This window comes from Schizophyllum commune (genome assembly GCF_000143185.2).
Source record: "Schizophyllum commune H4-8 unplaced genomic scaffold SCHCOscaffold_10, whole genome shotgun sequence".
In the NCBI taxonomy this organism is placed as follows: domain Eukaryota; kingdom Fungi; phylum Basidiomycota; class Agaricomycetes; order Agaricales; family Schizophyllaceae; genus Schizophyllum; species Schizophyllum commune.
In genome coordinates this window covers 925,224-946,229 of record NW_026089547.1, presented here as the reverse complement: position 1 = coordinate 946,229, position 21,006 = coordinate 925,224, and the positions used below count along the sequence as shown (strand labels likewise).

At 56.7% G+C, this 21,006-nt stretch overlaps 12 protein-coding genes across 12 annotated transcripts; 3 read left to right on the top strand and 9 right to left on the bottom strand.

Annotated features, from left to right (window-relative positions):
- Positions 1-379: 379 nt before the first annotated feature.
- Positions 380-1,140, bottom strand: SCHCODRAFT_02704432 (uncharacterized protein; the record flags this gene model as incomplete). Its single annotated transcript, XM_003028949.2, has 2 exons — positions 380-657; positions 720-1,140. The coding sequence occupies 2 exons, from the start codon at positions 1,138-1,140 to the stop codon at positions 380-382; spliced, it is 699 nt and encodes a 232-aa protein (XP_003028995.1).
- A 1,338-nt stretch (positions 1,141-2,478) lies between these two features.
- SCHCODRAFT_02513503 (enolase C-terminal domain-like protein) lies at positions 2,479-4,134 on the top strand (the record flags this gene model as incomplete). The annotated part of the gene is made up of 6 exons (XM_003028643.1): positions 2,479-2,509; positions 2,562-2,607; positions 2,659-2,761; positions 2,809-3,045; positions 3,095-3,846; positions 3,900-4,134. 6 exons carry the CDS (start codon positions 2,479-2,481, stop codon positions 4,132-4,134), a joined length of 1,404 nt encoding a protein of 467 aa, XP_003028689.1.
- Positions 4,135-4,266: 132 nt separating this feature from the next.
- SCHCODRAFT_02712429 (S-adenosyl-L-methionine-dependent methyltransferase) lies at positions 4,267-6,284 on the bottom strand (the record flags this gene model as incomplete). The annotated part of the gene is made up of 10 exons (XM_050347047.1): positions 5,890-6,284; positions 5,701-5,814; positions 5,527-5,650; positions 5,424-5,477; positions 5,284-5,374; positions 5,107-5,236; positions 4,903-5,051; positions 4,653-4,850; positions 4,454-4,591; positions 4,267-4,404 (listed from the first exon to the last, which is right to left on the bottom strand). The coding sequence occupies exons 1-10, from the start codon at positions 6,131-6,133 to the stop codon at positions 4,267-4,269; spliced, it is 1,380 nt and encodes a 459-aa protein (XP_050198500.1). The 5' UTR covers positions 6,134-6,284.
- A 499-nt stretch (positions 6,285-6,783) lies between these two features.
- On the bottom strand, positions 6,784-8,992 carry SCHCODRAFT_02055308 (S-adenosyl-L-methionine-dependent methyltransferase). The gene is made up of 10 exons (XM_050341634.1): positions 8,570-8,992; positions 8,387-8,513; positions 8,210-8,333; positions 8,136-8,155; positions 8,047-8,086; positions 7,899-7,995; positions 7,715-7,844; positions 7,504-7,652; positions 7,253-7,450; positions 6,784-7,199 (listed from the first exon to the last, which is right to left on the bottom strand). Exons 1-10 carry the CDS (start codon positions 8,825-8,827, stop codon positions 6,843-6,845), a joined length of 1,500 nt encoding a protein of 499 aa, XP_050198499.1. The 5' UTR covers positions 8,828-8,992; the 3' UTR covers positions 6,784-6,842.
- SCHCODRAFT_02712395 (S-adenosyl-L-methionine-dependent methyltransferase) lies at positions 8,967-11,081 on the bottom strand (the record flags this gene model as incomplete). Its single annotated transcript, XM_003028951.3, has 9 exons — positions 8,967-9,296; positions 9,397-9,531; positions 9,579-9,776; positions 9,828-9,976; positions 10,033-10,162; positions 10,221-10,317; positions 10,368-10,602; positions 10,650-10,776; positions 10,827-11,081. 9 exons carry the CDS (start codon positions 11,079-11,081, stop codon positions 9,159-9,161), a joined length of 1,464 nt encoding a protein of 487 aa, XP_003028997.1. The 3' UTR covers positions 8,967-9,158.
- Positions 11,082-11,550: 469 nt separating this feature from the next.
- On the top strand, positions 11,551-12,519 carry SCHCODRAFT_02636785 (uncharacterized protein). Its single transcript, XM_050345933.1, has 3 exons — positions 11,551-11,787; positions 11,842-11,910; positions 11,965-12,519. The coding sequence occupies exons 1-3, from the start codon at positions 11,581-11,583 to the stop codon at positions 12,190-12,192; spliced, it is 504 nt and encodes a 167-aa protein (XP_050198498.1). The 5' UTR covers positions 11,551-11,580; the 3' UTR covers positions 12,193-12,519.
- On the bottom strand, positions 12,197-13,206 carry SCHCODRAFT_02636781 (uncharacterized protein). Its single transcript, XM_003028952.3, has 2 exons — positions 12,914-13,206; positions 12,197-12,860 (listed from the first exon to the last, which is right to left on the bottom strand). The coding sequence occupies exons 1-2, from the start codon at positions 13,019-13,021 to the stop codon at positions 12,366-12,368; spliced, it is 603 nt and encodes a 200-aa protein (XP_003028998.1). The 5' UTR covers positions 13,022-13,206; the 3' UTR covers positions 12,197-12,365.
- Positions 13,207-13,393: 187 nt separating this feature from the next.
- On the top strand, positions 13,394-14,731 carry SCHCODRAFT_02055254 (RBP11-like subunits of RNA polymerase). Its single transcript, XM_003028645.2, has 6 exons — positions 13,394-13,479; positions 13,593-13,644; positions 13,697-13,794; positions 13,923-13,949; positions 14,336-14,385; positions 14,456-14,731. Exons 2-6 carry the CDS (start codon positions 13,612-13,614, stop codon positions 14,584-14,586), a joined length of 339 nt encoding a protein of 112 aa, XP_003028691.1. The 5' UTR covers positions 13,394-13,479; positions 13,593-13,611; the 3' UTR covers positions 14,587-14,731.
- Positions 14,732-14,763: 32 nt separating this feature from the next.
- Positions 14,764-15,426, bottom strand: SCHCODRAFT_02551241 (uncharacterized protein). Its single transcript, XM_003028953.3, has one exon. The coding sequence runs from the start codon at positions 15,176-15,178 to the stop codon at positions 14,894-14,896; it is 285 nt and encodes a 94-aa protein (XP_003028999.1). The 5' UTR covers positions 15,179-15,426; the 3' UTR covers positions 14,764-14,893.
- On the bottom strand, positions 15,381-16,484 carry SCHCODRAFT_02704425 (uncharacterized protein; the record flags this gene model as incomplete). Its single annotated transcript, XM_050346988.1, has 2 exons — positions 15,381-16,239; positions 16,285-16,484. 2 exons carry the CDS (start codon positions 16,482-16,484, stop codon positions 15,381-15,383), a joined length of 1,059 nt encoding a protein of 352 aa, XP_050198497.1.
- A 352-nt stretch (positions 16,485-16,836) lies between these two features.
- Positions 16,837-19,344, bottom strand: SCHCODRAFT_02636774 (uncharacterized protein). The gene is made up of 7 exons (XM_050345932.1): positions 18,902-19,344; positions 18,709-18,847; positions 18,554-18,662; positions 18,380-18,498; positions 17,428-18,323; positions 17,229-17,366; positions 16,837-17,179 (listed from the first exon to the last, which is right to left on the bottom strand). Exons 1-7 carry the CDS (start codon positions 19,166-19,168, stop codon positions 17,135-17,137), a joined length of 1,713 nt encoding a protein of 570 aa, XP_050198496.1. The 5' UTR covers positions 19,169-19,344; the 3' UTR covers positions 16,837-17,134.
- Positions 19,345-19,473: 129 nt separating this feature from the next.
- Positions 19,474-20,960, bottom strand: SCHCODRAFT_02671052 (uncharacterized protein; the record flags this gene model as incomplete). Its single annotated transcript, XM_003028956.2, has 2 exons — positions 19,474-20,841; positions 20,895-20,960. The coding sequence occupies 2 exons, from the start codon at positions 20,958-20,960 to the stop codon at positions 19,474-19,476; spliced, it is 1,434 nt and encodes a 477-aa protein (XP_003029002.2).
- Between the last annotated feature and the right edge of the window lie 46 nt (positions 20,961-21,006).

Genomic DNA, 21,006 nt, shown 5'->3' with positions numbered 1-21,006 from the left:
CGTGAGATGAGTAAAACGTGAGTAGAGTAGCGTCAAGGACATGAGTGCATGAAACGTGAAAAGGTAAGAGATCGTCAACTAGGACGTGGAAGAATCGTCGACAAGCGAATGTGAATGTTCAGTGAAAGTTGAGAGCGAAAAGGCCCTGGTAGGGAAGAATGTTCCTATATGCCGCTTATTGTGTTCGTAGTGGGTCGTTGCAGTGTTCATGAGGGTAGCAATCCTTGGGTATCGCACCAAAAGGGCGACATTGCCCGGATTCGTGGCGAAGGGGTGTCTCGAAATCTGACGGAGGTCTGTGAGCAGAGCTCGGACTCGGCATCAGCATCGAACTCACCAAAGACCCCAACCGGAGCTGCGACGCGTCGAAGACGCGGAGCTACACGTCGCCCGCTGACGCGTTGAAGACAACCTCGCGCCTTCCCGCGTTGTCCGTGCCGACGAACACCACGTCGCCCTGCCTTATTGGCGATGCGCTCACGTTGCGAGGCAGGCTCATGGTACGCGCATCCGCGACGCGGATGGTCAGGAGCATGCCGATCTCCAGGGACACGGCGAGCGCGCGGAGGATGATGATGGGGGACTTGGTCGCCTGCTTGCCGTAGCGGGTGTTGAGGACGTTCGGATGGAGCTGGACTTCACCCGAGGCGTATTTCGCTGGAGAGGGAGGGATGGAAGGTCAGTTTTGTATGCAGAATGATGCAGAAAGTATAACGCACCCGTCGTCCGGCGCTGGTCCGCGTGACAATGTGTCGGCACGTACGCGCGCCACGAAAAGTACTTGCAGTGCGGTTCCGGAGGATCGAACCGGATGGCCGCTAAAGCACCGTCGGGTAGAGTTTCGTAGTGCTCGAAGGACTTGCAGACGATGGCGTGGTTCTCGACCTTGAAGGGGAAGCCTTCAGGCGTGTCCCTTAGAGCGCCTGTTGCTAGTCGTGCTCGGAGCTGAACCTTGTAGTCGATCTGCGTCTGCGCGGGAATGGGGGAAAGGTCACCCTTCGGCTTCGCCGGATTGTAGTAGGTACAGTCAGAGGGAAGTGCATGCGCGTATAATGTTGCGGGGTACGTGTGCCCATAGGAAGAAGACGTTGCAGTTGAGGAGGCGGAGTATTGATAAGCGGCAGTGGCAGTAAAGGACATTATGTGCGTCTGGCCAGCAGGCACGGCGTGAAGGTATGCGAACGTCTAAGGGGGCGGGGACGGAATCTAGGAGACGGCGGGTGTGGGCACCGATTAGTGGACGGGAAGTACAGGGAAAGGTACGGCGACGCGCCTGCTTAAGTATGCCGTGCCCTTGTTTCTCGGCGGGCTGAAGCATACAATAGAGCCGGGCGGAGTACAAGGGCGCCCCGCACCCACATCCCATCACGAAGTCGCCTGTGAAGGGCCACTCGTCTCACGCGCGAGCTTGGATGGTCCTTGCGTGAGCTTGGGCCGGGACGGGAAACAATAGCAACAATTGCTGCTTTGAGGAACCGCGTCGCCAGGGAAGCGGTGCGAGGGCCTGGTCTGTGGGAAGGTGCATGGCGGGCAATTGTCTTCGGTAATCAGGAAGATTGTTATTCGGCGACGGGGACGCGACGAGAAGAGCAGTACAAAGGGAGACGATGACGGGAACAATCAAGCCGGCCGGCCCACGGAAGCAAACGACTTAGACTTCCTTTTTTGGATGAATGCCTCCCGGCGCGATTTGCCGGCGAACTCCGACCCCTCCTTGCCACAAACGTCGGACATGCCGTTCAGAGGCAATATACACCGCGCCTTCGGGACTCTTGCACTTTGTGATGATTATCATCTCGTTCCGTCTATACGATGAAGCTGTGCCCCGCAGGCAGTCTTCAAGTATGTAGCGCATTTCTGGAGCCAACGTTCGGCGACTGTCAGGGCACTTCGAAAAGTTGGGCTGCCAAGATCAATGGAGTCTTCACCAGACCCTGGGTAGACGGACTGGCTTGCTTGGTCTGCCAGTATGTGCCATAACAGGACGGCGGGAGACTCAGTGCTCTCTCAGCATTTTGTTCACGCGCTTCTGCTTCTATTTGACGCCTTGCTATTGTGAGCAAGTTCGCCTCTGATGGCCCTTTTGTATATCTTCTGTCCTTCCATACTTCTGACGTTCTCTCACAGGTAGACCGGCAGCTAAGTGGGATCACTCGAAGAAGCAAGCAACCCGGTATCGAGGCCAATCTTGGTTGATCCTCGGCAATAACCTGCCACGTATTCCTTCTCTTCCACCCCATCTCCTCTTGTATGCGCTGGTCCGCCTGGACAGTGTCTGCGACCACGCGCCCAGGCGCGTATAGGTCTATTCCTGACATTCATCCGCTGACCCCGCATTTGTAGCTCGCACGACCGGTCCGAAGAGCGGCGGCCCGGCGGCCCGCTCTCCCTGACGTCCTGCTCTCACCTTATAAAAGCGCCTCGGTATGGATCCTATAGTTAGCGCCCATTCGTCCACCCAGGACAGACGATTCCACAATGCCAAAGATCACTGGATACGAGACTCATGGTACGCTGAGGACGGGAAGCGAAGGGATCGTGCGCTGACCAGGACCTTGCAGATGTCCGCTTCCCCACATCGCTCAGCGGCGATGGGACGGATGCCATGTAAGTTCTTGCCTACCGACGCATAAAAATGACTCTAATGCAGCTGCACAGGAACACTGACTGCGACTACTCGTCCGCGTACGTGGAGATCAAGACGGATTCCGATCTCGTGGGATATGGAATGACCTTCACCATCGGTCGGGGGAACGACATCGTGCGTGGTTCTCACTGCCAGATGCACCTGAAGCTCACCTCAAATAGGTATGCATGGCTATAGGCCATGTTGTCAGCCGCTTGATCGGCAAGGACACCGAGGAACTCTTCGCAAACATGGGCAAGACTTGGGACTACTTGACTGCTGATCCTCAACTACGATGGATTGGCCCTGAAAAGGGTGTCATTCATATCGCGACTGGTGCGGTCAACAATGCGGTCTGGGACATGTACGCGCGGTCAAGGAACAAGCCGCTGTGGAAGCTTGTTGTGGACTTCACTCCCGTGCGTCATAGCAGCCAATCACTCATCTCCCTGCTAACGATGAATCCAGGAGGAGTTGGTTGCCTCAGCCGCCTGGCGCTACATCTCAGACGCCATCACCAAGGAGGAGGCGCTCGCCATGCTCAAGGAGCGTGAAGCCGGCAAGAAAGAGCGTGAAGCCACCGTCCGCGAGCTGGGGTACCCCGCCTACGTCACCTCCGCCGGCTGGCTCGGCTACGACGACGAGAAGATCGCGCGCCTCACGAAGGAGGCCGTCGCCCAGGGCTTTAACCACTTCAAGATGAAGGTTGGCGCGGACCCCGCGAGCGACCTCCGCCGCGGGAAGATCATCCGCTCCATCATCGACGACCCGCAGTACCTGCCCCCGGGCGGCGGGCGCGACCCTAACAGCAAGGAGCTGCAGGGGAAGAACGCGGGCCCGACGGGCGCGGTGTTCATGATCGACGCGAACCAGGTGTGGGACGTGCCTCAGGCGATCGAGTATGTGAAGGGGTTAGCGGAGATCAAGCCGTGGTTTATCGAAGAGCCTACGGCGCCGGACGATATCCTGGGGCATGCGGCGATTCGCAAGGCGCTGAAGCCGCATGGGATTGGGGTGGCGACAGGCGAGCACGCCCATAACAGGATGGTGTTTAAGCAGTTGTTGCAGGCGGAGGCGATCGACGTCGTGCAGATCGACTCTTGTCGGTTAGCCGGCGTGAGCGAGGTGATCAGCGTGCTGCTCATGGCGGCGAAGTTCGGTGTCCCGGTCTGCCCACACGCAGGAGGTGTCGGGCTCTGCGAGTATGTGATCCACTTGAGGTGAGTTGTCTTTCATGGTTGCAGCTGCCAGTCGGTTTGCTGACAACTTGCAGCTTAATCGACTACATTGCCGTCTCCGGCAACATGGACCGCAACGTGCTTGAGTTCGTCGACCATTTACATGAGCACTTCGTCACGCCCTGCTCCATCAACCCCAAGGGCCGCTACAACGTCCCAAGCAACCCGAAGGAGGGCTACTCAATAGAGATGAAAAAGGACAGCATTGCGGAATACGAATGGCCCAACGGCTCATACTGGGTTGGCGCGCGCGGGGGTAAGAAGCTATAATGAAATGCATTGGAAAGCAAAATTGGGATGTATTGTATGTATAGTGTAAATCTTATTGCTCTATATCATCCGGATGGGACTTAAATCGATTTTGTATCGATTCGTGTAAGGCAAGTTCACTCTCAGTCCGGCTTAAACCGGCACCGCGACCATGAAGCCATCGACACCGCCCGGGATGGTCTTGGCCTCGACGATCTTCCACCCTGTTTCCGAGGCCAGGTCGATGAAGCCACCCAGTGTGCGCTCTTCGCTGTTGAAGTTGAGCAGCATCTGATAGAAATTGGTCACTGGCCATGCATATGAACGATAGAGACCTTACAATGAGGTCTGCACTGGCGGGCCAGTCAGCTAGTCCTGGGGCGAGGAGAGGCGAGACGGGCGCCTGAAGCTTGTCCGCGCCCTTGATGTCGCTAGCGCCTTGCAAGGAGACTGGTTCGGGGCAGGCGTACGGGGCAATCTACAAGTAGGTCTATATCTAGCTTGCGAAGGAGAAGAGGCGCAAAGACTTATAAACGCACTTGTTCTCCAATGAGCAGCTTCGTCTGAAATCCAGCGGCATCCCGCAGCAGCTTAAGGATCCTGATACAACGCGACTTGCCATTGTTATGCAAGATGTTGTTGAGGATGAAGACACCGGGCTCCTTAACGGGCTGCGGCTGGAAGAAGTCATGCGGAATCATCTCGACGGTAGCGCTGGGTAGGTGTTCGCTCCAGTGCTATCAAGTAGTCAATAGTCTGATGCATGAGCAGCGGAGAGTAAACGCATACCGCCTTGGCCTTCTCCACCACAGCGGCCCTGTCTTGAATGACATAGTGGAGGTCCGGGTACTTCTTGGCGATTGTGAGGCTGAAATGGCCGATTCCGGCACCGACGTCGACGACCTTGGTGCCGGCCGGAAGCGTAGAGAAGTCCAGGACTGAGTGACAGGATTGAGCCAGCGAGCAATAGTTCATGCGGAAACGACATCTTACCCTGCAAAATTGCTTCCGGCGGCTGAATGTCTTCGCGAGCGTTCATTGCAGCGGCGAAGCTCGCAAGGCGATGTTCATTACCTGGTTGCTCGAGCCACGCGTACAGAGGTAGACTCGTGCCAAAGGCGCGCTGCGCATGTTGTCAATCACAGTAGATTAGCAATCGGCGGGACTCACAGGAACAGGAGCGTGCTCTGGGCCGTCACCGTGATTTTTGTCCTGCAGCCACTCGTACAAACGCGCCGCTCCCTTGAAGTTGGTGTCGGTGCTATGGCAATCTGAGCAACTTAGATGGTATATGAATTGTGCGAACTTACGCATGACTGATCAATGAGGCTACCCCCAATGCGCCTGTAAAGCGAGCGACCGGGCTACAAAATTCGGGTGAGAGGTGGCAAGGATCGGACAACGAGAACGCACTTCGCCTTGATCTCCTCGACAGTTTTTCCCGTATCGAGGGTACAGGACAAACGATTGTTGGCGAACACGTTGGGAGCAACCTCGACGAACACGAAGGCTGAAGCCAGTTTGCGAAGCACGCGGCCTATCGAGGGTGTCAGTGCCGGCTGACCAGTTCACGACGAAGAAGCGCACCCAATATCGCGGCGTCAAAGCCATTGACTGTCGCAATCTCGTTGACGTGCATGCCCGCAGGTTTCGAGCGGAGGATTTCAGCGACATAACCGTTCACAGCGACCTCGAACGCTGCTGTCCCAACGTACTGAGATGGAGTTAGAGAAAGGCAAGGAACGAGGAACAGTGCACGAACTCAAATGGATGCACGCATCGTCTTGATTCCGGGACTGCCTGCAGCAGCGTCAAGAGCGCGACAGCCTAAAGAAACCAGCGCAGCGGCCTGCGCAACGTCGGGTCGCATAAGCAAGGTCTCAGCAGGAGACGCAGGGTCGAAGGATCCAGTCAGAGATGGGTAGGACAGATTGGCCACAGTATATGCGTCTTCGATGACCGTAACCGCTTGGGAGATGGAATCGGCGAGAGCGCGAAGAGGAGAAGGCTGAGTAGACATTCTGAGCGTAAGTCAGGAGTTGGTACGACTGGCCGTGTCGACCTCATCTTATATATGTACCTCAGAGTGGGACCGGCCGACGTGATAGGACGTATGCCACGGCGCAAATGTTAGGCGAGAGAAGCTCGCTTGGGAGTCCTCCGCGCATAAACCCCCACCGAAAACCGGACGGTCCGCGCAGTGTAGTACAATGGCAATCGCGTACTGGGCGGCCCGAGTGTCACCACAGTTATATGCTACATGCTTCTTCCTAGACTTTTGTGAACATGGGGCACTTCTCAACATCGTAAAACAGCAAAAACCCACATTACATTGACGCTGATTGAGGTTTCAATAGAGACTGCACTTCCGTCTCTGGTCTCCGGAGCTTACTGTAACATACTAGGTCATCTCTGAGCAGACAGCCTACGCACAGGACAAGAGGAGAAGTCAGGATAGGTTGTAGTGCAGGGCCAATGCGTGAAGTGGTTCGGGAAGAGCTGGCTCAACGGCAATTACCAGACGCACGTGCGAAAATGCTTCCGTGTGGCCGCGGGCGCAAATGTGGATGCATTCGAGATAATTTCTTGGCTATCGTACATGTACACATAAATTATGCCTAAGTATAGGACGTTGGGATGCCAGTCGGTTGGAACCAAGCACTGCCCGGAAGCTCGGGTAGGCGGATAAGGCCTACCGTACTGTTTGGTCGCAGACGGCCTCCGGTTGCTCACACGGGTTCGGCTACAATGTGCGCGTCGAGGTTTCCCCCGAGATGGCGCACCTCTACAACCTTCCATCCACCTGCAAGAAGCAGGTCGGCAAAACCGCCGAGGGTTCGCTCCTCGCCGTTCAGATCAAGATACATCTGTGAGTAGCTCGCGTCAACAAATCTGACAAGCGGACGCAGCAGGCCGAACGATATAAAGAACGATGGACAGCAAGAAGAACTTACGACCATGTCGCCGGCCGAAGGTAGTTCAGCTCTCGCAGGTGCTAGCAGCGGGTCGATGGGAGGCAGTAGCGTATCGCTGCCCTTGATATCACTAGCCGCAGGCGGCTGCTCAGAGCAGGCGTAAGGAGCAATCTGGATCCCGTCAACCATCCTCGCAGCATGAGTCGAGGCGGAGTTGCACTGACCTGCTCTCCGACTATAAGCCTCGTCTCAGACCCTGCTGCGTCTCTGAGGTTCCGGAGAATCTTGACGGCCTGGGTCTGACCCCAGTTGTGCAAGATATGGCAGAGGATGTATGCCCCGGCTCCCTTGATAGCCTGTGGCTTGAAGAAATCTTGTTCGACGAACTCCACACGAGCGTTAGGAAGCTGCTTGCTCCAGAACTGGATAACGTGAGGGAGAGGCCACGATATGCTAGGAAGAGTATGCGACGTACGTCCTTGGCCTGTTCTACGACAGCGGGGCGATCCTCAACCACGGCTACTAGCTCAGGATACTTTTTGGCCACGGACATGACGATGTGGCCCATTCCGCCCCCAACGTCTACGACCTTCGAACCGGGTGCGAGCTTGGAGAAGTCAAATCCTGTAACATAAAGTTGAAGTAGTGAGCATAAGATACGGATCATTGAGGAAATATATACACGCCTTTGACAATCGCGTCGGGCCTTTGCGAGGCAGCGCTTCCAGTCATAGCGGCAGAGAAACAAGCAAGGCGACCTTCGTTGCCTGGCTGCTCGTACCATTCATACGTAGCAAAGGGTGTCTTGAAGGCATACTGTGGAGAAATGACGGTAAATGGCATCTACAGTCATGCCCGCACTCTTCTTACCGGGACAGGGGCCTTCTCTGGCGCCTCTGATTTGCCGTATTCTTCGTCTGTAAGGGTCTCGTGAATGTATCCAGATCCCTTCAGAGTCACGTCGGATCTATCAAGAGTCAAAGGAAAACGCTAGATGCATATGCAGGGTCATGCCTACAGGTGGCGAGCCAACGCAGCAACTCCAGTGTTTCCCGGCGCTGCAAAAAGTCACGAGGCGTAAAATCAAAAAGATTACGCTCGACCAACCTTCGAAATGCGTCGTAGGGCTTAAGGGCAGTTAGCACATATGAATCGGAGAAAGATAAGGCTCGTAAGCGTACCTGGACAGAATATTCTTGACGGACTTAGTAGTATCAAGCGTGGACGACAGGCGGTTATTGGCGAACACATTCGGCGATACCTCCCTAAAGATGTGGACGGACGCGAGCCTGCGGAGGATGCGACCTGTTGAGCGCCGTCAGTGTCTTATCATCCGACCTACGATTAGCATGCAGCACCTAGCTTGCCCGGGTCCAACCCATTCTGCGCCGCGATGTCGTTCACGTGAAGGCCCTTCTCATCTGAGCGAAGGATCTCTGCCACAGCTCCATCTACAGCAACACGTAAAGCTGCAGATGATGTGTGCTAGTTCATTGTATCAGGTGCATCCCCGCGGTCGAGCATGCGGGGGATTGACGCACCACAAACGCTGTGTTGATGATCTTGATTGCTGGTGTGCCGACCGACGCGCTCAGCGCGCTACTGGCGAGCTGGATGGTCTTCGCAGCCTGCGCAACCTCGAGCCGTTGGAAGAGTGCCTCAGCAGGCGACGCGGGGTCGAAGGGGACGGCGAGCGAAGGGTAAGGCTGCTTCGCCGCTGCGAAAGCCTCATCGATGACGGTGACCGCCTGCGAGAGCGTATCGACTAGAGCACGTAGAGGGGAAGGTTGGTCCGACATCGCGAGGCTGTAGAATGGTCAGAATCTCCACCACCTCGCATATATACGGAGGCGGATATCCAGGTGCCGCCCATCCGATCGATCGTGGGTGCAGATGGTATCTTGAAGGGTGGGGAGTTGGACTGAATAGATTTCACGCCTTCTTGACGAGGTCGTTCTCGCGTGCGCAGCCGCGCGAGGTAATCAGAATTTGTCGAGACGGCTGCCCTTTTGACGTGCTTCGGGATTGGGAGTGCTTGCGAAAGCGGCCGACTCGCAAAGGCGAAATCAGGCGCGACGTCATGGGATTCCTATTGTTCTATAAGTGATCAAGACGATGCTGTACAGGCCTTCAGACGGGTACAGCGACCATATGTGCGTCGAAGCTGCCGACGTTCGTGCAGACCTCGACAATCTTCCACCCTGAGGCTGACGCAAGCTCGACGAACCCGCTGAGCGTGCGTTCCTCTGCATTGAGGCAGATCATCATCTGAACACAAGTCAGGCATAGTTCAGTCCAAGCCAATTGAAGTACAACAGCGATAGATGATGGTGATTGCTGAATGAAGATACGAGCAAGAAGTACGCACAGACATATCCACGACACAGGCCATCTCCGCTCGGCCTGGCGCCAGAAGCGGCAAGATGGGGGGCGACAGCTTGTCCGCGCCCTTGATGTCCTTAGGCACCGGTTGCACGTCGACTGGGCAGGCGTAGGGAGCAATCTGAGGCTCAAAATCAGCATGAGCGCTATTCTATGCGCCAAGCGTACCTGGTCCCCAATGATCAGTTTCGTATCCGGACCCGCGGCTTCACGAAGGCGGCGCAAAATTGTGATCGACGCCGTGCGGCCCCAGTCGTGGATGATATGGAAGAGAGTGAAGACAGCGGGCTGCTTCACGGCCTGCGTGGCAAAGAAATCCTGTGGGACCATCTCGACGGAGGCGGCGGGCAAGTGTTGCTTCCAGTGCTGGAAGGGGCTTCAGCGCTCCAAACGTCGATCTTACTGATATTTCCGCACCTCTTTCGCCTTCTCAACCACAGCCTGCCGGTCCTCCACAACAAATTGCAGCTGAGGATATCTCTTGGCGATAGGGATAACAACATGCCCCATACCGCCGCCGACGTCAACGACTTTGGCACCCTGAGGGAGCGACGCCCAATCTAGAGCTGAAAGAATTCGATGATTTCAGGGTCATGTTCTAACGTATATGTTCTTTACTCACTCTTCAAGATGTTGTCAGGGTTCTGCGCGCTGATCGAGCCCCCCTTCATGGCGGCGGTAAAAGTTGCAAGGCGACGCTCGTTGCCTGGCTGCTCGAACCACTCCCATATGTTGCCGGTTTTGAAGACGTACTGTGTGTTTCTTAGCAAACGGTACGCATTGCCAACAAGTCGAAGCGGTCGACTGTACCGAAAAGGCTGTTTTATCGATCTTGTCGGAGAAGCCGTACTCCTTATCCTTGAGAGCGTCGTGCAGATGAGCAGCACTCTTGAAAATCTCGTCCGTACTGAAAGGTCAGCGATGAACGGACCGGCGCGAAAGAGACAAGTTTCGGACATACTCGTGAGTCGCGAGGGCGCCGATTCCAGAGGTGCCCGTGTGCCGCTCGACTGGACTAAGATGACGTAGTGAGTTATGCTGGTGCGATGGTCATAGATGAAGTAGAACTTCTTCAGGATGTCCTCTACAGATTTGCCCGTATCATACACGGAGGAAAGACGGTTGTGGGCGAAGACGTTGGGTTTGACTTCGGTAAAGATATGTATCGAGGCAAGCCTGCGCAGGATGCGACCTAAGCAATATGTCAGAAGAAGCTTTGCGGAAGAAATGACTTCCTACCGAGTTTGCCTGATTCAAGGCCATTCACGGTGGCGATCTCATTCACAGGCACACCCTCGGGACGACCATGCAGTATCTCGGGGACGTAGCCCTCCAGCGCTACGTTCAGGGCGGCAGAGATTGTATGCTGTCGAAGTATCAGCGCTTTCTCGTCACTAGGTAAGGACGTGCACATACTGCGAGCGGCGTGCGCAAGGCGAGAAGCTGAGGTTTGACGGTGCACGCGGACAGAGCCTTTCCCGCCAGGACGAGGGTCTCGGCCGCGCGAGCGACTTCGGGCTGCGCGAATAGAGCTTCAGCAGGGGACTGGGGGTCGAACGGCGTGTCAAGCGATGGGAAGGGAAGCTTCGCAGCCTCGAATGCACCGTCGATGACAGCCGTAGCTTGGGCGATGGTGTCGGAGAGACTACGAAGAGGGGAGGGAGAAGACATGCTGAGTTTGTCTGGACATTCCTCGCAGCCTGGGTAGCCTTATATACACAGAGATGTTTGCCTTACTGAGACTCATACACTCAGCTGGTGGGCAAACTCGTCCCTACTTTAAGGCCATGGCGTAAGTGGACAGACATAACCTATACATAGACAGACTAAGCAGGGGCTGCACGTGATGCAAGTTAGCGAGAAGAAGTCGAGGATGGAAGCGTCTCCCCATTGTCTTCATAAATCATGGGCGTACACAGGCGAAGAGATACTCCCACTGACTCAGTCGATCTTTGAATCACTGAAGCTGCCGGGCCGTTGGAATAGCCTAGCAGGCCCAGCGAGGAGGTCCTCGAGGCGACGGCCTGATGGTGGTACGAAGCTGGATAATGGTGGGGTACACGTGTGTCTAAGCGCTATGTAGGCGCTGGGACCGGGGCGTAGTCCCGGTATCCGGACCTGATGAATCCGAAGAGGTAATCTCTTTGTTCTTCCCTCATTAATTTCCGTCATGGCGGATGGGTACACGGGAGATGTTTCCCGACCTTCTGCGCTGCCCAGTGCGAACTTCTTGCAGAGGTTTAACACGAAGGACGCCGCGGCCGAGCAGAACTCGTCAGAGTACCTCGATGCCATCGAGGAAGAGTGGAACAAGAAGGTAGACACGGAGGTGGGCACTCTGGTGGATAACATGGTCGAGCTTGTTGGGTTGGCATCGGTGAATAGTTATGTTGTACGAGGGGCGTCACCTTTCTCATCTACAACTCCTTAGGTTGCCAACAAAGACAAGTTTCTCATCGCACAGGAATCATTTCAGGCGCAGTCTCGCGCCGAATCTATGGCACGTACCTCCCTTTCTCCTTGACTTGCATTAAGACGGCCGATGTTCCTTTAGGTCAGAGCAGCAAACTCGCTGCTCTCCATCACACACTCCCTGACGCTTCTTCTGCTATTGTCGGACGAAGCCCAAATTGCCCACCGCCGCGACGTCGAGCTCAAGAACATCGAGGACGAGACAAAGGACACGAGGCAGAAGGTCGCAAACTTGCTAGACGAGCTCTTGCATCCACCGCCGTCGTCGACTTCACAAACGCACTCAGCACCCGAGACGAATGGCCAATGAATGAAGCGTGTAGGATCGTCGCTCTCGTTCTTCTGTCATTACCAGAAATACACTATAGACCCTGCGGAAGACTAGCGGCGTGGTATAACGATACAATGTGGTATACATGGGGCGGTGTGGTGGTACAAAGTCCCGAAGTCCGACCTTCGTCGAGAAGGCGGAGGCACAGGCAGCTACTGCGAGCAGACGTGCGCCGGCACGCAGGTGCCCTGGCCCTTGAGGGCGGGCATGGCGTCCGTGGGGCTGAAGGACCGTCTGCGGGTGTCGCGGACGATCTTGTACGGCTGCAGGCGTGCACCGCGCGCGATGCGTCGCTCGGGGTGGCGCAGCTGGCGCACGGACTCTCCGGTGAGCATCATGATGCCTTTGGAGGGACCTTGCGACTTGTCATGAGGAGGAAAGAGCAGCACGGCGTCGGCTTCGCTGAGGGAGCAGGGAGCCAGGGCGTAGGGGAGCGCCGCCACGGGAGGCGTGGGCTGGGACATAGGGGATGGGGTGCGTGGGGCGTGAGTACGCTTGCATGGTTTGCCGTGCACCTTCAAGGCCGGGCGGGACGTGGATTCGTCGTAAAGTGTCGGGGATGGGGATCGTGAGGAGGTGGAGGCGAGCGTGGACGTTGAGGACGTCGACGTCCTGCGCTGATGCTGCTGCGACGGAGGCTCACCGGTCTGGGTGTAGAAATCAGCAAAGGGGGGATCGTCTATAGATGAAGAAGACTCACCATCTCGACGTCGTGCAAGCTAAGGCGTGACATGTCCGGCAGGAATGGGGGGACGAGGCCGAGTTCGTGGATGGAGGGGAGCGTGGGGCGTGAAGTGCGTCCAGGCATAAGTATAGATATAATAGTATGCACTCGGGATGGATTGAAAGTCGAAGCGTCGTCGTCCGCCGGGGATCAAGGGCCTGCCCTTATAAGTGAGAGAGGGAGAAAGAAAAGCAAATCAAAGCGACTCTTGTGAGGAGGCGGGGCCGGAACCTGACGGTCCAGCTCGCCGGAGCTGGCTTAAATGCCTACCTGAGTCAACCATGAGGCTCCGCGCACAAAGAATGAGATGTGGAGTGCCTTTATTGTGCGCTGTAATGGGTGCCGCCATGTTACCATTGTTCCCGGCAAGCCACACGATGATCGCCACTCCCAAATAAGGCAATCTTCGATCACATCACGCCAAGCGGGACCAAATAGAGCATTGTCCGCTCACGTGGCCCACTTTTCTCATCACCTCCTGCTCCGGCGGCCCATTGTTCTTTGTGGCGGATCCTCTGCGGACGCTTCCGACCCTCCCACCCGTGAGTCTATTGTGACTTTGCCTCCTGCACTCGCACTTACGTCCCGTTTGTGTCTCTCCCCGCCCTTTGTCCTTGACCTGCATTGTCCCTGCGTCTTGTTCTTTTGCTTGTAGACACACCCTTGACTTTACTATGTCGGCTGAACTACCGAAAAAAATCAAGCTTGTAGGTCGACATAATACCTTCCTTTTGTGGTTGACCTCATAGCATTTGTTAGCTCCCCGGCGCTGAGGCGAACCTCGCTGCCGCGACATACCAGATATACGACGAGAGTCATACACTAGGCAATGCCCTCCGGTGGATGATCATGAAAAAGTACGTCAAAACCACCTCTTTATGCTGCGCCCCTGCCCTCTGCCCAGGCGACTCGCTCGCCAACACCGCCATGACGCGAACCACCTACCCACTTACGCTCTGTACCACCTGCTAACCATGCCCAACAGCCCGAATGTGGAATTCTGCGGCTACAGGTAAGCTCGAACATGATACAATCGATGCTATCGTCATGCAGTGCGCTTTCCTCATGCGCGGCACTCCCCTTATGCGTCGTGGTACCCTCATGCATGGTACTATACGACTTGCTTTTGTTCTCCTTGTTCGTTCGGACATGCGGCTCCCTCATCCCGCCGGCTCCGCCGGATGGGGAGTCACGGTAGCATGCCGAATGGCTAGTCTCGGAGTGTCGAGGGGAAGTATGCCGCATGCTACTGTTGTCTGAGATTCGTCGCGCCCCTTGCTTTGTTCGCTATCTCGATGATTGATCTTCGTAGCTCGCGGCGTACTTCCTGCCTCTTGCGATACCCCTCATCGCGCCACCGGCCACATCCATTCTCTGTGTGCTGACACCCTTTTGCAGCGCACCACATCCCTCGGAAAACGTGATCAATGTACGAATACAGATGTACGGTGAGTATTTTGTCAACTTTTGGCTGACTAAAAGCGCTGTTGTATCTAAATTTTTGCCGATCATTCCTAGATAACCTCTCCTCCCTCGACGCCCTTCTTAAAGCCCTCGACGACCTCGACGACGTCTGCAAAACCATAGACGACGCTTACAAAACCAGCTTGAAGTTGGACAACTACGAGCGATTCCACGAGGACTCATAGCCTGTTATTCGATGCATCGCTTCCTCCATGTAACTTATCGTCTCTGTTGCACTACATGTATAATTCCCCCACCTGCACGGCGTTCTAGCAATTCGTTTCGACTGCGTAACCTCAATACATAGCGCAAGACGTCGTCGTCTTCGCTTTCCTTCGTGTTAGTCCTCTTTCTTGTAAGGTCGCATGGTGTCTGGTGTAAAATGATCACAGATCTGAATAGATATGGCAAGACGCTACAGAGCACACGTTACAGACTGGGTAATAGATACGAGGAGCGTAACGAGCATTGTCCATGGCACAGATCGAACCATTAGTACGGTCGACCTCGGGCCGCGTCGTACGGGGTAGGGTAGGCGTGAGGAGGGAGGCGAGGGATGTCGATGAGTGGGAGAGCAGCGCAGGAGGGCAGGTCGGAGCAGAGGAGGGGATTCGGAGCAGAGGAGAGGGTTAAGAACGGAGGAAAGGATAGGTAGGGTGACGTTGGCTTGATGACGAAGGGAGGTCGAGCGAAGTCGTTAAAAAGAGTAAGCGAGAAAGAGGAGAGGTAGGATAGGACGACAGGTCGCAAGGGTGCGAGGTCTGCAGTAATATACATCGATAGCAGTTTTGAAGAAGATAGCAGGTCGACGAGTGTCTGAGGTCTGGGTGGCAGTCATACACGTACGTATGGCACATACAACAGGGAGGAGGTCAGTGGATGAGTATCGATGGTGGTGTACAAAGCGGGTCGTACAACTGCAGAACACGCGTATGAGTCGCTGAAGTGAGCAAAGCAACAGCGTTGAGCTTACCAGAAGTCAGAAGATTTGGGAGTTGCGCCGGGCCTTCTTCTCCCAATGCGAGTCGCTGGATTGCGACGAGGTGCGTTTATGGCCGCCCTTGCGCTTCTTGCTGCTGCCTTTGACGGAGTTACTCCTTGAGGGACCATCCTCGCGCTTCTTGGGCGTGACAGGCTCGGCAGGCGGGGCCATCGGGAATACGCGCTTCGTCGGCGAGGCGAAGGAGAGCGCGCTCTCCTTCTTAGGCGAGCAAGACAGCGATCCACCCTTCGACCCCGAAGCGAAGTTATTGCGGGTAGCAAGACGACCACCGCGAGCTCTGCCCAGAGACCGCGTTTGCGTATGGGACACGGCCTTGAGGTAGACGTCGCAGTAGTTGCGGAACGTGCACTGGTTCTCGACGTACGCGACGACGGTCGGGTCGAAGTCCTTATCTTCGCGATAGGGCGTCTTCTCCGCGACGCGCTCCTCCATCTGCGCGGAGACGATATGCAGGCGGCCGCCCAGCTTGAAGGCTAGCGCGGTGTGTTTCTGGTCCCATGTCTGGCGGGGCGCGGTGGAGATAGACGGGCGGCGGCCGAGAGTGGTCGCTGCGCTGGCGCACTTCGCTTCGTCGATGCAGAATGCGACGTCGACGAGCTGGGAGTACGCGCAGCGCTCGATGGGGGCGGGGAGGTGGGCGGCGGTATCGGCGATGAGGGCTTCGAGATGCGCGTTGAGCTCGAGGAACTTGTGCGTGCCCTGGCCATTAGCCTGGTATCCGTCTACAAGCACCTGATAGCTCGACTCATCGTCGAAGTAGAGTGTGAGGCAGGGATGATTGGGGGAGCGGCGTATGTTCACGAGGGTCTTGCCCTCGATGGACGAGGGTTCGACACTGTTCATGGTTAGAATAGGATCGGGGAGGGAGTGGGAGACGTACCCTGGGCGATCTGCGTTGAGATCTAGGTGATTGAGATCGAGATGCAGCGGCGCGCGCTGCTTGCCCTGCTTGAGCTTCGGAGGGGGAGATGCGGACCTCGAGGATGCAGGCGTAACGCTGGATCCCGAATTCGACGCGTTCGCGCCCCAGAAGCTACTTCCACTGTCGGAGGGCGTCATATCGCTGTTGAAGTCGCTCATACGCGTCGGTCGCGGTCGAACGTGTAAAATGCAAAAGGCGCGTCGGCCGAGTTAGGGGCTGGCTGGCCGATTGGCAAAGATCGCGGTGCTTTGCAATTGCTTGTCCTCTGGGGAACGCGGCTATCAGCAGCAGCGGGGGGTACGGAGTCGGGGGATGGGGGCAACGACGAGCAGGAGCTCAGTCGCGCATTTATAAGTCACTGCTGCGTCGCCGTCTATGACAAGCACTAGGGTGGCCTCAAGGCCGAGCTTTGATGCCATCGTAGTCAGGACCAACACGTGGAGTCAGAGTTTATGCCCTTCGGGACAATCCATTGTTCTTGCATGTGCGTCACACGCCCCAAACCACCCTCTCAAGCACTCACAGGAGTATTCGGGCGAGCCTCGAGATATCGCTATCTTAGCGACTGAAGCGGAGAGATATTGTAGGAGGGTACAATGAGTAGGACGTACAGGTCCAGCACGTGCGCATGCAGTCAAAACAGGTAACAACAGGTAATAGAATGGAAGGTCAACCTTGCGCCACCTGGGACTGACATCTGCTCTGCGGCGATGGTCATACGCCATGCCTGCAAGCCAGATAGGCAACGCCTACCCGAGCTAGAGACAGATAGCCGGCGCAAGTTTGCAGTCCCGAGAAGGACGAGTGTTTATATGACGATCTCGTCCACCTTGGAACGGTTTATGCAGAAGCCCTAGCAACCACTTCAGCACATGTTTCGCCTCGAGTTAGCAACCACGTACCGGAGTCACCCATTCCTTGCAGCCACATTGCACGCCCGCCCAGTCGTAATTGCCCAACTTGGCCCGACACTTTGGATTCGGGCAGGTTATCTTGCCTGCGATCTCGCCGTTCTCGAGGAAGTGGTCCATCCACTTCATCTGGATTGGTCCGTACGCGTTAGAACTTCCGCCTCGTCAAGAAATACGCAGCGACACTTACTGGTTCCACGAAGTACCCTGAGCACTTCGGGTTCATGAGGATGGGTGGGCTTGATACCGACGTTCGCCCGCCTGGCGATGATGCTCCCCCGAAACTCTCTTGTCGGAGGGCGGAGAGCTTGGGGTTCTCATTCAGCCGCGCCGCAAGGTCGCTGGGCGAAAACAACGTTGCTGGGGTAGCAGGCGGTGACTTGTCCTTGTCCGTCTGCTCGCGCGTAATTTGGGTGACCTTCTCGCGTTCGTCGGATCCTGCTGCTCCTTCCATCGCCTCGCTCATCCGCCGGCCTAGTCGCCGTGCCTCCTCGTGGGCTCGTGCGAGCGCTTCGTCGTCTTCGTCGTCATCCGCTACGGCGCTGTCGTCTTGGAGCGCCGTTCCCCTGTCCTCCATCCCGCGAACGGCCTTCTTCACGTCCGCGGGCAAATTGCGCTCCGGGGAGGAATCGTCCTCGTCCGTATCCAGCGCACTCTCCCCATTGACCGCTTCCTTCGCCTTCTCCGCGTCCAACGAGCTCATCCCAAAGCCCATGTTCTGTAGCTGGCTTCCCCGCCTGCCGCCTCCCATACTCGACCTCCTGGACGCTGGCTGACTACCATTCGCCTTCTGCTCGCTCGGTCCCGCCGCCGTCATGCTCATATTCGACAGGAGGCTCCCGCGCGCGCCGGTAGTGGAGGGTCGCCGCGACGCCGCGGGTGTCTGCCCCACGGGTGTGGCGGGCCCGATATTCCCGTGGTCGTACATGTGTTCGCGCGCGGCGAGCTCCTGGCGGCACATCTTGCAGCGGATGCGGCGGCGAGGACCCTTGGTGGCGCGTCCGCCAGGAGTGGGGGGTACGGAGTCGGCGGGGGTACGCGGGAAGGAGGCGAACATCTCAGTCTCCGGAGGCCCGCCATCGCCGTCTGAAAGGGAGGGGTCAGCGCGCCAACGAAAGGAGGGTGGTGGATAGCAGACGTACTCATCACATCTTCCATGACGCGCTGGGTGTAGAATTGCCTAACGGCTTTGCTCTTGCGTGAGGGGGAGAAGGACGCAGCATGAAAGACTTCAAGCTGGTATAGGAAGCCAGGGTTGGGGCTGTCAGGTTGAGTCAGAGGGACTGCATTGTTGACGAAGAGTTGAAGCTACTCACGCCACCTCGACCGCGCCCTCTCTGCGATGACGAATGATCTCAATCGCCTCGCCAGGCCTGAGCTTGTATGTGTACATGAGGTACGCTGCTACGATTGTCACGGAGCGGCCTGCGCATCGTTAGCAAGCGGCCGATCATATTGACGGGGAACGCACTCATGCCAGCAACGCAGTGCACCAGAACCCCGCGCCCCTTATCCAACTCGGACTGTATAAAAGAGATGGAGGGGAGGAAGTGGGTAAGAATGTCGGACTGCTCATCGTCGTCTAGGAGAATTTGGTGCCGGAGGAACGTCTGCGTGCAATCTCATCAGGGCCTCCGATCGCACAGAGCTCGCGATCTACGCACCTCGTTGATGCGCACTCGCCCGCGCATCGCGGTGAACACGCTGTAGATCTTGTGCGTCTTGAGCAGCTCCACATTCTGTGCAGTGGGGAGGTCGCCGAGGTACAGGTTCGGGACGATCTGCGTGAGGCGGGGTGAGGGGATCGCGCCCTCCGGTGGCGGCGCTGGCGCGGGAACCTTCCTCAAGATATCGGACAGTGCTGGGTCAGTGGTGCTGTCGTCGCCGGGAGTGGTTGGTGGCTGCTCAGTGGCATCGCGATCGGAAGACATCTCCGTTCTGGTAAGGAGCAAGAGCGTTGCTAGAGCATATGATCAGGGCCGAAGAAGAGTGACCATAATCGGTCAGAGAGGTTGCGGAAAGCCCGCGAACAAGGAGGAAGAACGCGATGCAAACAGGTCAGACTTCAGTGGATGAGGTCGAGGACGACGACGAAGGCGCATGACAGTTGCTGCTCGGTCCCAAACATCCGTTGTTCGTATATAGTGCTACAGTGGTCATAAATTACAGGTACACCGCCAGTGTGCATCGAGTAGTTGGCGTTAACAGAACAGATAGCAGGTAGTCCTCAAGGGTATTACGCGGAACTCAGGACTTTGTTGACCGCCGCTTCCTCTTCCTCCCTCGCCTGGATCCGGCTATCCTTGAGTCTGATGAGACTGTCGCGAATGCTGTCGATGTGCACCCTGACCGGGATATTCAGCCCGGCCTGCTCTGCGAGGTTCGGCGCCGTTACACGGTCGCGCAGGTCCTCCATCTCCGCCTCCATAGACTGCAACGTGTGCAGCGCGCCAACGACCTGCGCCCGCGCTTCCTTTCTGTAGCCACCGAGGGCATTCAGAAGGGCGATATGGTCGTCTTGCTCGCGCCGCTGGTCGCGGTTGCCGCCGAGGATGGTCCAGAGCTGAGCTAGCAGCTCGTCTTTCTCGGTTTTGAGGATCTTGTGGTCGCGCGCGACGATCTCATGCAGGTAATCGAGCAGCTCCTCCAAGCGATCGAGGTCGGCGAGGCGAGCGGTCAGCTCAACTAGGAGCCGAGCCATGGCCTGTGACTGAACCTCCATCGCCTGCGTGAAGGTCACGCGGACGACCTCGCCAACGTCGCGTTTCGGCGCCCATACAACGAGGTCGCCGAAGGAGAACGATGAAGCGTGGTTCTGGGCCGCCTCGATAGTGTGCAGAGCGGCGTTGTTGGCCGCAATGACCTCGTCGACGGCACGAATGACCTTGGTACCGAGACGATGCAAGCCTCGGCCAGTCTTTTTCGCTTCGTCAACGATGTTGCCGAGGACGCTGCCAAGGTCGTCCTTGCTCTTGAGATTGCTGATGCGCACGAGGGTCGTGAGGTCGCGAGTGGCGATCTCGGCCTTCTTCATCTCGAGGGAGAGGCTGGCACCGCCCGCGGTGTCTTCAAGGAGCTGCTCGAACTTGTTCTGTGTCTGCATCATCTCGGGGAAATTGCCCACTTGAGGAATCTTCATGCCGTCTGGTGGCAGTGGAGGGTTGTAGCAGAGCGCCGTGCTCGATATGCCGGGTAAGATACAGAGTGGCGAGAGCGCGACCTTGATCCGACCGAAGACGAAGGCAAGGAGATAGGTGAAGAGCAAGAGGGCGAGTGGGTAGCGCATGAGGTGGATGGCGCGGCCGACGACTTCGATCGCGTAGCGCACGGTGTATCTGGATGCGTGGATGGCATTGTCGTAGAGTTCGTCGCGTGTTATAAGAACTGCATGCTCCTTGACGATGCTTGTGTCGCTCGAACCTTTTGGTACTTTGCCCTTCTTAGTTGTGGTTTTGCGAGCGGAGGCTGACACGGCATGATTGGTACCCCGCTGCGTCTTGCGCTTACGGGGAGTCGAAGAGGAGTGCGAGGGGCTGGGAGATCGGACAAGCGTGCTGGATTCAGAGACGTCCTCCCACTCGTCATCCTCCGTATGTGGAGGGCGCTAAACATGGTGGCTATGAGAACACTTCGATCTGAGTAAAAATGGTCACGCACCCTCCGAGGCTCTTCACTTTTCATACCCCACCGCATATTCGCGTACTCTGTCTTGTGGGAGGGCATGACAGCCATTGGGTGGTATACGCTGGAGGAACGTGGGCGGCTGCAG